At 39.0% G+C, this 13,001-nt stretch overlaps 1 protein-coding gene across 2 annotated transcripts in view; it reads left to right on the top strand.

Annotated features, from left to right (window-relative positions):
- Positions 1–12,981, top strand: part of NIPA1 (NIPA magnesium transporter 1) — a 33,134-nt gene extending 20,153 nt beyond the window's left edge. For both annotated transcript variants that reach the window (XM_015851143.2, XM_015851135.2), the window contains exons 2-5: positions 1,929–1,976; positions 5,711–5,801; positions 6,550–6,710; positions 7,847–12,981. In XM_015851143.2, the coding sequence (XP_015706629.1) occupies position 1,976; positions 5,711–5,801; positions 6,550–6,710; positions 7,847–8,358 (765 nt within the window). In that variant the 5' untranslated portion in view covers positions 1,929–1,975 and the 3' untranslated portion in view covers positions 8,359–12,981. The remainder of the gene's footprint in view (positions 1–1,928; positions 1,977–5,710; positions 5,802–6,549; positions 6,711–7,846) is intronic.
- The last annotated feature ends 20 nt before the right edge of the window (positions 12,982–13,001 follow it).

Raw genomic sequence — 13,001 nt, 5'->3', positions numbered from 1 at the left:
TTGTTAGGCTTCCTACAGTGACACGGGGAAATGGTTTTAAGTTGAAAGAGGGAAGATTTAGGTTGGATGTTAGGGGGAAGTTCTTCACTAGGAGAGTGGTTAGGCCCTGGAACAGGCTGCCCAGGGAGGTTGTGGATGCCCCGTCCTTGGAGGTGTTCAAGGCCAGGTTGGACGGGGCCCTGGGCAACCTGATCTAGTAAAGGTGTATGTTTGGTGGCCCTGCCAGGCAGGGGGTTGGAACTACATAATCCTTGAGGTCCCTTCCAACCTGGGTCTTTCTGTGATTCCTACAGTGACTTTACATTAAGGGTCTCCAGTAAACCACTGTTTCATAGGTGTGCTCTCCAGGATGGCTGTAATCTACTTTTATTGTCTGTAGGGAAATTACACTGCATCATAACTACAAATCTTTTTTGTAAGGGAGACAGAAGAGAAAGGGAAGACTTTTCAGCCCTGCTACAGGAACTTTCCATCTTGTGGTACAGTTGGGCCTCGTTGCCTCTGTAGCATCCTGAGTTAGGTGGCTGATGGGTGTGCATTTGCACGGGTGCTGTGTCACAGCTGTGAAACATCTGCTTTGGAGATATGACTACTTGTGCATCTTTCCAAGTGTTTCCTGTCTCTGTGTATTGGAGGATGGGCCAGGTGACCTTTAAAGCTTCCTTCCAGCTCAAATAATACAATGAGACATCCAGCCCAATACCCTCAGTTTCCCTCTATGTAACGTTGTGAAGCTGTGTGGCTCTTCCTTGAACCTAGCAGTCAGTACGAAGAGCCCAAGATGTTCGGTGTCGGATGATGAGTTCTTTTTCCACTGGCTTCAATAGGTGCTGTATAATTAACAAGGAGGCACTGCAAGGCTTTTCTGTGATCTCTCCTGAGTCAATAATATCGTGTCATTGCAATTAGTAATCCTCAGAAACAGCAGCGGGTGGCAAATATTTTGCAAAGTTATCTTACTTGAGTCAATATTTTCTGTAATTTGTGCCCCCGAGTGTTTTAATTTTATATGCAATAACAAAAGTCTAAAAAATGATTACTCCCACTCTAAAGCTGGCCATTTTCATTAGTCATTTTCCATCTCGCTTCAATTACGTAGTGTGATTTCCAAGCGCTTAATATTTCATAACTTTCCAGAGTTGCAGTTTATTTTATCTTTCTTTCACTTGGGATTTCAGAATGCACGCTGTAGAACTATAGAATGGCTTAGCTTGGATGGACCTTAAAGATTGTGCAGTTCCAACCCTGTGCCCCACCAGCTCAGCCTGCCCAGAGCGCCATCCAACCTGGCCTTGAGCACCTCCTTGTTGCACTCCAGGTCAAACTTTAGCCATCTAAGCATGAAAATAATCATCCTTGAGCTGGGAAGGCCAAGGAAGACTATCCTGAGTTTTTATGCCTCTTGGAAGTGTGTTGCTACGTCAGTAATTCAGAGGTTTCAATACAGCCTTTTGCAGATATTCAAATACAGGAGGATCTGTCCACACTAACATATTGCCAGGTCTGCTTGCAAGATAGATTCTTGATGCAGCTTCATTGGAGCTACGTATTGGAGCTACACATGAGCTCCTAGTAGTGGCTCATGTGTCCATGTTAAACTTCCTTCAGAGTGGCATTTGCTGACATTTTAGATGCTTTTCAAACTCATATAGCATCAGTGGTGCATAGTTATTCCAATCTAGAGACCAGATCCTCTGGCTGTTATGTTCCCTTGAGAAGCTCTGATTTGGGCAGTTTCATTTGCCCTGCAGGCCAAGTCTGGGCATCTTCCATCTTCTCTCTTATTTTCCTCCCACTCAGCTGCCTTGAGGTAAAAGGTTAAGATAAAAGTCCTTGATAGTTGAGAGTATTGAAATTGTCCTGTTTTGTTGTTCTGATAATGCAGTTTCATATTTCTCTAATACATCTTCCTGTACTTCCTCTCCCAGGTACTTCGTACTTGACAGATATAGTATGGTGGTCTGGCACTATTGCAAGTAAGTATCTTAAATGGCTTGATAGTTTTGAATTTTTATCTATTTATTTTGGAAGGGGGAAGTTGTGGTTAGGTGGTGAAATGAGACATCAGAAAATCTGGTTTCTAATCTTGGATCTGGTACTCACTTGTAGTAAAGTTGCTTTCCCTCAGATATATCCTACTTTTACTAGACTGTCCCTCTGTCTGTTCTGTCCGATGGTGTTAGAAAAAGCAAAGAGCTGGATGAACCCAGCTCAGATGGTTTTTTTCTCCTGGATTTCCTGAACCATCTGATACTTGCAGCTCTTGGCACCCACACGCTGCTCTGACTGGATTCCTGCATGTTTTCTGTCTCTGGATTGCACTGGTACACCCGGTTTTTAATAAAAGTCAAAGCTGAATAAGAAATTGTAGCTGTGCACAAAGGGGCTCATTGAGCGCATGTTATGTTTCAGATCAGAAAACACTTAGCCTCAATTTAAAAACCAATATCTTTTTTTTTTATTTCTGGTTTGATAGCTCCGGTTTCAGTGTTGCTCTTAATTTGCAGGATTAATATGAAACCTTATGTGGTGCTGATTGTGAGATCTGTGCAGTTCTAGTTTTAGTGTCTTTGTAAGTTATCTTCACACTAAGTTCACTCTCTGGTTTCAATCCGTGCAGAGTAACTAAGCTTTCTCCTTCTGTAGTTCAGTCTTAGTCTTACCCACAGGAGTTTAAAGGCAAATCTGGTTTATAGACACTAGTCCAGCCTCCTGTGGATTATTTGGAGATGTTTCGATGCTGTTTCTGAGAAGCATATGAGTCCAGTTATGTCCCTTGCTTTGATGCCACAAAGTACTTTGTTGTCCTCAAGCCGTGCAAGAGGAATGGAAAGTGATTAGATCCCTCAAAGGATGAGATTCACAGCAAGTATAGGAGCCAACAGAGCTTCTAAAGCAAGTCTTCAGCTTATTCAGGCTGAGTTTAATTAGTGCTTTGTGGGTTTCTGACTCCATGATCATTGCTGCCTAAGAAGCAGTAAATCTATGCTTTGGTCACTGTTGTTTGTTCTCTGTGAGGATTCTGTATTGAAGCTCAGAACAGACAGTTTACATAGGAGAGTTTTTGGTACAGGGATCAGAGGAAAAGACTTCATTCTCAAAAAAAGCTTCCTGAATTGGCTGAAGGTGCAACAGCTGAAGGGACTGGTTTAAATTGGCTTTTGTCTATCAGGGAGGTGCAGGTATTTCAAAACACAGCCTCAGTTATTTTACAAAGAAACCAATTATGGACTTTATAGGTTCATTACTGCAACACCGTTAGAAACTGCAATAGCAAGGGCTGGGCAGGCAGGCAGCTGTGGCATCTAGAGAAAGGTAATCCCTTGGGAATTAATCGGGTGAAATTACATTATTATTTTTCAGGTAGGGAATTTGGAGTTAGGATGACTAACAAAGCCCACATCAACTCTATCAACTTGTTTTTCCAGTATTTGTTCAGACACTGCACAAGCATTTCTGTGTTGGCATGCTAACTCACAATAACACTGCCTGGCTATTTTGTGGCCCTGGGATCCACTAGAAGACTTCAAAGAGAGGCTTATGGATTCTACTGAGAGACTTCTTAGACTTCTCAATCTTCTTTAACACTAGTCAAGAGAGTGATTGCAAATACCTCAGTTGGCTTTATGTTCAGTAGCTAATTGATTACTATTAGATACAGCACAAGCTGAACCTTTGCGATAAAACAAAGCTGATAGATGTACACTAGGAACATTCCTAGTGTGTATCAGCTGTGAATAGATTCAGTCTGTGGGAAGAGGGCAAAGTTTGTTTGCAGTAAAGCAAAGTGAAGTGCATGGAGCAGGCAGCTTTCACTGTTCAGATCTGCTTTGACCGGTCTCCTCGCAGATGTAGAAATGTCAGTGTGCATCAGGCTTTGTGGAGCAATAATTTGTGGGATGGATATCAGTGCTTCTTTTGCAAGCTGGAAGCCTGATGTGCCTTCAGGAGCTGAAGTAGTGACTTGATTTACAGCACTGATGTGTGTGGAGATGAATTTCTAAGCACTGAGGACTGCATATGTTGACAGCAAAGGTCTTCAATAACCGACAGATGGTAACAATCACTGAGATTTATTTTCGTTTTAATTGGTCTTATTTAATCCAAGTCTGTAGTTCCCAGCGGTTACTGTTCTATGGTAAGGCTGAAAAGTTCATTTGGCTTATTACACGTGCAGTGTGACTAAAGCTTCAGAGACCTAATTTATGTGTCTTGAGTTGGTACATTAGCATTGTGTAGTCAGAAAAATGAATCACCTGACCTATACAGAAACAAAAAGCTCAACCTTTTGTTGGAATCACTGGGAAATGTGCGAAACCTGCAGATTCACAGCATGGCAGGTGGGTCCTGCCTTCCATACGAGGTGTCCTTCAGACCCATTGGATGCTTTAAGGATAGTGACACAGCTGCCCCGTGTGCCTACCAAAATGCAGACCTGGTTATGGTAGCTGGGTTACTCTGCTCTTAGGGGCTGAAAGCCTTCAAAAGACAAGTGCTGACCGATGGACCAGCTTGTGCTGCTCATTAGCTTTTCTGGCTTGTTCTTGCATACAGAGAAAGCTTCAGTGACTTCAATTAGAAAACTGCAAACATGGCAAGATTATACTAAGTTTGTGTATCTCCTTTGTGCTTCCCATAGGTCACACGGGTCTTCATCTTTACTGGTAGTGTGAGCTAATTTAGTAAATTAATTGATGTTTGCACTGTGCTTTGCAGGTGTGAGGAGTGCTTTGATGATAAGGACGTTTGATAGTTGAGTGCCAGCCTGAGCAGCAAGACAGCGTGGATTCTTGAAAACTTTTTGTATCTTTACAATAGCTTTTAAAATCAACTTGAAACTTGAGCTGTATGTAATTTGTGTTCAGTCTCAGGGCTTTTGCCAGTTACCAAACTGTAACTGTGTAAGCATCACGTTGGCCTATTATAAGCGTGCTATAAACTTGTATGCCAACACTTGCAAAACCATCCAGTCTTTTTCTTTTTCTTTTTTTTTTAACTGAAAATTTGAACACATGAAGTGTTTATTGCAGCTGTGGTGTGCAATAGCGTGGTAAATTTTAGGACTAGTTTTTATGGGGCAGAGAGGTGCAAATAAGATCGTGAGGCTGTTAATGCGACTTGGTATGGATATGTTTGGTTTTGTTGGTTGTATTTCTTTTTGCAATGATCAGAAATCTGATGTTGTATAATGCTGTGAGAAGTTGATGCATTCTATTCTATATTGAAGAGCTTTTATTTATGTAGTTGATATTTCATTATTAGATTTGTTTGCTGTATATTGTCTTTATTTTAACTCCTGAAGGTAACACTGCTGTTAGAAACTGCAGGTCAGTGTGTTTGTGTTATATGTATGCACATTCTGAACCTGAAAGTATAGATTTCATGTACTTACAGTGCTCCTTATATGAAGATATTTGAGTGTAATTAATGACTCTTTCTAATTGATGATCTTATTTATAGTTCACCAAGAGAAGTTGCAAATAAAATTATTTACTCCTAGATCTTCTTCTATTGCAAATACAAATCCTGTATTGATGTATAACAATTCCAGCCATTTGGGTTAAGTGCAAAATGAGCAAAGCTCAGCAGATCTGTAACATCTGTTTTCCAGTTCAATCAGTCTTTCTCAAACAATATTGGGTAACTTTTCATTCCTGTTTTGTTTTTTAAACAAAGAAGCTTAAAGACTTATTTCTGCTTCTCTTAACAGTGGCTCTTGGTCAAATAGGAAATTTCTTGGCCTACACTGCAGTCCCAACTGTGTTGGTGACTCCCTTGGGAGCTCTTGGCGTTCCATTTGGGTAAGAGTTTACTTGTCTTGTTTTTATTTGAGTGCTGTTACTCCTTAGTGTTAAATAGGCTGTGTGATCACTGGATGTCTGCTAAGGAGACGCCAGGTTTATGAGTGTAATGATGAGTTGTAGCTTTGCCTGTTCTGCTTTGCCCAGTGAAGTGTGTGTATAGACTGGTGGTAGTGGGAGTGTGGTGAAGAAAGGGTTCCTGAATGTCTTCTTTTTTTGTTTTTTTTTAACTGTTCCATACTGTAGGGATCATTAAACAACTGTTTTTTCCCCTTCATTTTGATTATTCTGGACTCTTCTGCTCATTCTCTTACTCACAGTTCCCTTACTATGTAGATCATTCCCTTTGTTTCACATTTGTTCTCTGCCCTGCTGTCCACAATCCATGCATGTTTATTGATGCTGATTTTAATTCAATTGGATTTGGCCCAGTTTCCTGAAGTGAGAGGCTCCCCTGCGTATGGACGCTCACAGCTTCTTCAATGCTATGTTCACGTAAGGGAAAGGGCATAAAAAATAAGGCAGTGTTCCTGATTGGAGTTTAATATACAGCTTTACACAAGGATTGAGTAAAGCTGAGACTGGATGAATCTTCCTTTTCATAAGTAAGAAGTGTGTTTGAGGGCTATTTGAAGATTCACTAATGTTTGGTAATATTTCTTTAAAAAGGAAATTCATATGGCACGTAAAGGTGACTGTATTAACAGGATGTTTTCAGACTTAATTTTCTTCTTTTTCTTTGTGAAAGGTCCATTTTAGCTTCTTATTTGCTGAAAGAAAAATTGAACATTCTTGGCAAGCTGGGATGTTTGCTGAGCTGCGCTGGGTCTGTCGTTCTCATCATTCATTCCCCAAAGTCTGAGAGTGTAACGACTCAGGCCGAGCTCGAAGAGAAGCTTACAAATCCAGGTACACTTTGTTCCTTTTTCAACTCGGAATGATTTTGTGAGGCTGACTGAGAGAACACGTGAGGAGGAAGGTAGCCACTTCTATGGAGAACTGACTTCTGAAGAAAACATGACGTGACAGAGACAAACTGGTGCAGCTTTTGTGTAGGAAAACTGTGACTTGATGTGCATAGGATGCCTCAGATTTATTGATATGTCTATGCAGAAAGGAAAACATAGATGCTTTTGAAAAAGTTCTCTTTCACATGAAGCTTAGAACAGTGGCCATTTGAGCTTCTAATGTTCTTAAGTTTTGGATGTGTATCACTTTCTTAGTGATGGAAGCTATAATTCTAGGATCTCGATTTACGTTGTTTTATGCAGAACAAATGATACTCATTGTCTTTTCTTCTTGAATTCTACTCCTATTTTTCATTCATAAGAACCGAGCTTCCAATTATGGTTACTTTCTTTAATTGCTTTAGGTAAGAGAGAAACTCAAACCTAACAGCATCATCTATCCAAAGTCATGGATGAAAGGAAAAACATAAAAAAACAAAAGAGTTGCAAACAAGACATATGGTCTGGTCTAAATTTAGTTTACCTGAACAAAATGAATTGGAAATATATGACTTTAGAGTTTTAAAGCATAGAATATTTGTCACTAGTCCAATTGGTATACTAACACTATAGTGTAAATGATACGCCCTCCCAGTTCTTCCATCTGTCCCCTCTCATCTCAGTCAGTTATTGGAGTCTATCTTTATGCTTATGCTTTTTGCTGGATCCACACGCTGTGCTTTAGTGAATGAGCGATGAATGAGTTGTCATCATTGCTTCTGTCATAAGGGGCTTTATGCCTGATGGAAGAGAGTTGTTAAAATAAAAACCAAAAAGAAAATACATCTGAAATTCTGTTCAGATGTGCAACTGTCTCTTTTACTGCTTGGTGATTTGCTTTACACAAAGAACAGGAGGGCATTGTTAATTTCAGGTGCTCACAACATCACTGAAAGCACAGCGTTTTGGCTCTGTATTCAACAGCAAATCATAGCTGTGATGTATACTTCAGGTGCATTGACAGGACATGATTTGCCTGCTAAAATCTTTAGAATGCCAAGAGTTCTTACCTTGCTATTATCTTGTTTTGTTTTCCAGTTTTCGTGGGTTACCTCTGCGTAGTACTGCTAATGCTTCTCCTGCTAATCTTCTGGATAGCTCCAGCTCACGGACCTACTAATATCATGGTTTACATCAGTATTTGCTCTCTCTTGGGCAGTTTCACTGTTCCCAGTACAAAAGGCATTGGGCTGGCTGCTCAAGATATCTTTCACAATAATCCGTCAAGTCAAAGGGCTTTGTACCTCTGTCTGGTACTTTTGGCAGTATTAGGATGTAGCATTATCATTCAGTTCAGGTACATCAATAAGGCACTGGAATGTTTTGACTCCTCTGTGTTTGGAGCCATCTACTATGTTGTGTTTACGACTCTAGTCCTGCTGGCTTCAGCCATCCTTTTCAGGGAATGGAGTAACGTAGGAGTGGTCGATTTCTTGGGAATGGCATGTGGATTCACTACGGTATCTATTGGAATTGTTCTTATACAGGTCTTCAAGGAGTTCAACTTCAATATCGGAGATTTAAATAAACCTAACATGAAGACAGATTAATTTATTTTTTTCTTTTGAGGGGAAACTGGGTGGCTCAGGGAAAGATAAAGAGCCTTTCATTTCTAGGTCACTGATTCAAATATGGTTCAGGTTGGTAGTCAGCCTCTGATGATTCGGTGGCCTACATGAAATGAATTGGAGGCCTCCATCCAGTTTCAAAGGAACAGTTATCCATTGTACCCCAGTCAATACAATAAATGACCTTAATTGGAACCACGGATTGAGTTAGCATAGAGACTGATGTATTTCCTTACTTTAAAGGATAATCTATCAGAAGAGATGTGAGGATATTCTGACAGACTTGAGTGAATCCTTGTCTTAAGGCTGAGGTGTTGTTTTTGTGGGTAGAAAACATCGGTTTCTAATGCACTCAATCCAACTCCTTTCCATGAGTGATGTATACCTTAAAAATAAGAGGGGAAAAAATGCGAGTTGAACAATTTGTTAATATTGCAATGTGTTCACTGTCAAGGCTGTGAATTCTGGGACTAATGGTGGTTGAATTATGGACTGCAGATTTGTCCTTTTTAGTGACTGTCTTGGCAATTTGGTCTGTCGTGCAGTGAAGACACCGGGGAGTTTAAAATTAATTAATTGAATTATTTACACAGAGCAGTGAACCTTTAAAATCCTTCACTATTTACTTATCAGCTGATGGTAGTGTTCAGGGTTTGAATTTTCCTTTGTAACATGTGCATTAAGACATACTGCATTCACCTGGGAGTTTTTAATTGGGAGCAAAGACTGTAAAAGATATGGAAGTGATGCACAGACTCATTGCCTATATTGGTGGCTTATTTGTAAGCAGCTCAGAACTATTTCAGTGCCTTTGTAATCCAAAAATACTGCATAAATGTGAATGTATTTGTTTCAGATGGCCTATATTGGTTTAATAATTCAGTCTCACTGTCAATAATACTGGATTGTATTCAAATTCTGAACATGTAAAGCATCCAGGAGACACATATTTTGGAAGAATAGACTTGCCTGAACTGAAACTCTTAGACGCTTCAACAGCTTTGGCATAGTTGTAATGGGAAGAGGTAACCTATGAGAGGACTGTTCAAAGCCAGCCAACATACCTTGGTTCTAATTGACTAAACACAAGAAGCTGCGTTGCAAAGTAGTTAATAAGCGGCAAAAACAAAATAGACATTTAAAAGACAGAAAAGCATAAGATTTCTCATTGCTCAGGAAAAGGAAAGATGGCCTTGTCCTCTTGTAACGTGGGAAAAGGAGATTGAAGCCTTACAAAGAGAGCTGAGTTTCAGGAAACCAACTGGAACGTACATTCAGATCCACTAATTTACAGACCTTTATGAATAGTTCAGCAATAATATTTTGACAGGTAGTACTCAATAGCTTAAGCTGCGAGTGGAATGATTCTGAACTGATTAGGTTAAACTTTACAGAGAACATTTGTGCGTCAAAAATAGTTAATTTTCACGTGTTTATATTTGCTAGTTAAAAAACCACAAGTCAAAAATTTGTGAGGAAGGCTTGAGAAGTCATAAATGTTTGTTTCCCTTTGAGTACAGAAGCAGAAATCGTTCAGTGGGACTCGATAGCTCTGGGTCAGGATGTTTCTTGAAATGAACAAAATATGGTTATGAAACAGCGTTTGAAAAAGTTCATGATGTTTTTGAAGAATTCGTGAATCTTTGTGACTGGCTGAGGGTAATGCAAATGTTGGTTAATGGAAGTAATGGCGTCCACTCTGAAGTGGGTTTGTTTTGGTGTTTTTGTTTCTTTTTCCTTTGGTGTGAATTAATGCTATCTTAAAACTCACCTATTGTTTTGGATGCCACTTTGACAACTCTGAACTCCGGACTCGTGGTCTGAACTGGCAGAAATATGCACTGTTATAGGCTGGCACCTAAATTGGGTGTCTCGGCTTAATAGAATAGCACTAGCAGAAAAGGGGCCACCTTGGATTTGCAGATACTTCATATGATTTCTAGAAAGTTTCCAAATTGTAGATGGGGCAAATTGGACCACGAAAGATAGTTATTCAACTCTGTGGGTATTGATTAGAGATGGTATATCGGTTATCAGTAGACATTTGTTTTGTCACACTAGTTCCCTACTTTTAATGAAACCTGAACTGTACGTAAGTTATGAGGCCTGTAGTTGACCTACTTTTTAAAACAATGTTAATTGTTTTCTGAAGCAGTCGAACTGTCTTTTCAACATCCACCTTCACAAGTTGAGCGTTGGTTTTGTACCAGCCTTTAATCTCCGAATGCTTCCACAAAGAACTTTCTTTAGGTTAAAGTGCAAAAGTTTGTGGTCTTATCTCAGACCTCCTTTGGCCATATTTGTGTGTTTTGTTTTCAAACATTCCTATTTATTTAGAAAGTGCCTATCCTAGTCCGTTAGGTGCATATGCAAGTTATTAGTTAATATTGCATCCACAATAACTTGACTGCCCTGTCTAACTCTTGCCATTTTCCGCAACACACAAACAAGTTTACTTGATGAGCACTCTCCAAGCAGAGTAAGAATTAAGTAGCAACCATGTTCTGTGGTCCTTTGGCCATCCTTACAGCTGATAAATGTATGGGTGGATGTCTTCTCCCCGGCTGCTCCTCATCCATGATGAGCTTTCTAGAAATGTCTAGTTAACCTTGTTGTTTAAAACAGATGTCAAAAGCCAGCACATAAGATGAAAGAAATTCTCGTGGCCTTGCACATCATTTATATCTGCAGCCTTTTACATAGTGAATGCTAAATAACGGAAGCCTTTATTTTTGCTACTTTGTTCAGTATGTCACGATGTTCTTTTGAGTACTGCTGTACCTGGATCTGGTTCAATTCTAACTTTAGGAGTGGATTAGCATTTTGTTGTCACTGTTGGTATCATTCTTCTTCCCTGCATCCCGTGGCCTCCCTTTTTTAGTCTTTGCCAGTTGCTTTTCTGATTGAAAAGGAGGCACTGTTGAAGTTGAATTTTAGCTGTTCTGGCTTTTTTTTTTCCCCACCTCTGTCAAGTAAGCACTTGAAAAAGACATTTGAGTTCCATCATCTCAGGGAGCAAATGTGCATAGCTGTTTCCTGAGCTTTCCCTCATGGAAGTGATGGAGCCTACACGTGTAAAATGGAGTGATTACAGTGGTGGGATGCATTTGAGTTAAATTCAAACCCATACAAAAGGTTTTTCACTCTCTATGTCTGACTTCTGTTGTACTTATCAAACATACCTACTTGTTACTCACCTTGACAATAGCGCTTTGATGATTATCCCTTCAGTGTATGGAGGATTTACATGTGTCACTCCCGATCTTTACTAGGTGTCAAACACAAGGATCCCTCAAATGTTCAGTAGGAAAATAGTTACATTTTTGATACAACAACCAAAAAAAGGATTTGTTACCTTAAGTACTTATGTAAAAATGAAATATACCTAAGGTTATCTGCTGTACTGACTTTCCAAGACATTATATATGTAAATAGAGCCTATTTATTAGTGAGCTAAAACTGATATTAACAAGAACCTGTCATATCACAGTTTGACAATTGAGGCTTCCTATTAATCATCTTGGTTTGTATCGAACGTATGTATTTTTCTGAAGTAACTAGCACTGAAAAATGAAAACACTGGATTTTGTTTGTTAAAACACTAGAATCTGTGAGGTTTAGCTTTGCTTTTTATTTGAAACATAGAGGGTTTGTACTTGAAGAAAGATCTGGGGTTAATAAGTATGAAGCGCTTAAAACCGGACTTGGCACGTTTTACCCTTCTTTCTTCATAAATATAAAGCATTCTACAGATGTTCCTCAGTTGTCTCGCTGAAGCTTCACTGTTAAATCAACTATTAACAAACATTTATCAATTACCTGATATCTTTTCTTTACGGTGGCCAATCTTTGAAGTAATGTTTCGATGCTACTGAATACAGGCTGAAGCGATGCAGAATGTTAGTGCACCACGTGAGGCACTAGCGATGTGGAAAGTTCTTACTATTAGTGCCCATGTGTTTCAGACAACAATGTTGAAATGATTACAAAGTTAGAGATGAAGAAATCTTTCTTAAAGGCTGAAAATAAGTGTTTTTGGTGGGTTTTCTTGTGCTCGGTTGGGTTTTGTTTTCTTTTTTTTTTCCTCTAAGCAGATACTCTGGAGGGTAGAAAATGTTACACAAATGGGGTATTTTTAACTTAATTCTTTCTTTTTTTTTTCAACTGTGGAACTTTCTTCTTTTTTCTAACTTTTGTTTTCCTGGCATATTGGAAAAACAAAACAAAACCAAAACCAGTTCTGATGAGATGTGGGGTAAAAGTGGATGGCAACAAATACATAATGTCAGGTTGCTTCAATGCTATTGCAATATAATCACTATGGATTACATAAAAATGGTTTATTTTATTAGCTTTCAAATAATGTGTGTGTGTGTGTGTATATATATATATATATATATATATATATATATATATATATACACACATATATATTTGTTAATGGCCTACCAAGTCAAGCTTACTCTTTGCTTTTTAAATAATAGTTATAGGCATGTTGTATTTGCCTTGTGTAAATTACAAGAGGCTATTTATTAAGTTTTCTGATGACTAATCTATTTATTAATCTGTAACATTTTAAAATAAATGATTTTATTTCTAGCTCAACGCTTGTTTTGTGACTCCTC

Source organism: Coturnix japonica, chromosome 1 (genome assembly GCF_001577835.2).
Source record: "Coturnix japonica isolate 7356 chromosome 1, Coturnix japonica 2.1, whole genome shotgun sequence".
Lineage (NCBI taxonomy): Eukaryota > Metazoa > Chordata > Aves > Galliformes > Phasianidae > Coturnix > Coturnix japonica.
This window is presented reverse-complemented; position numbering and strand designations above follow the sequence as displayed.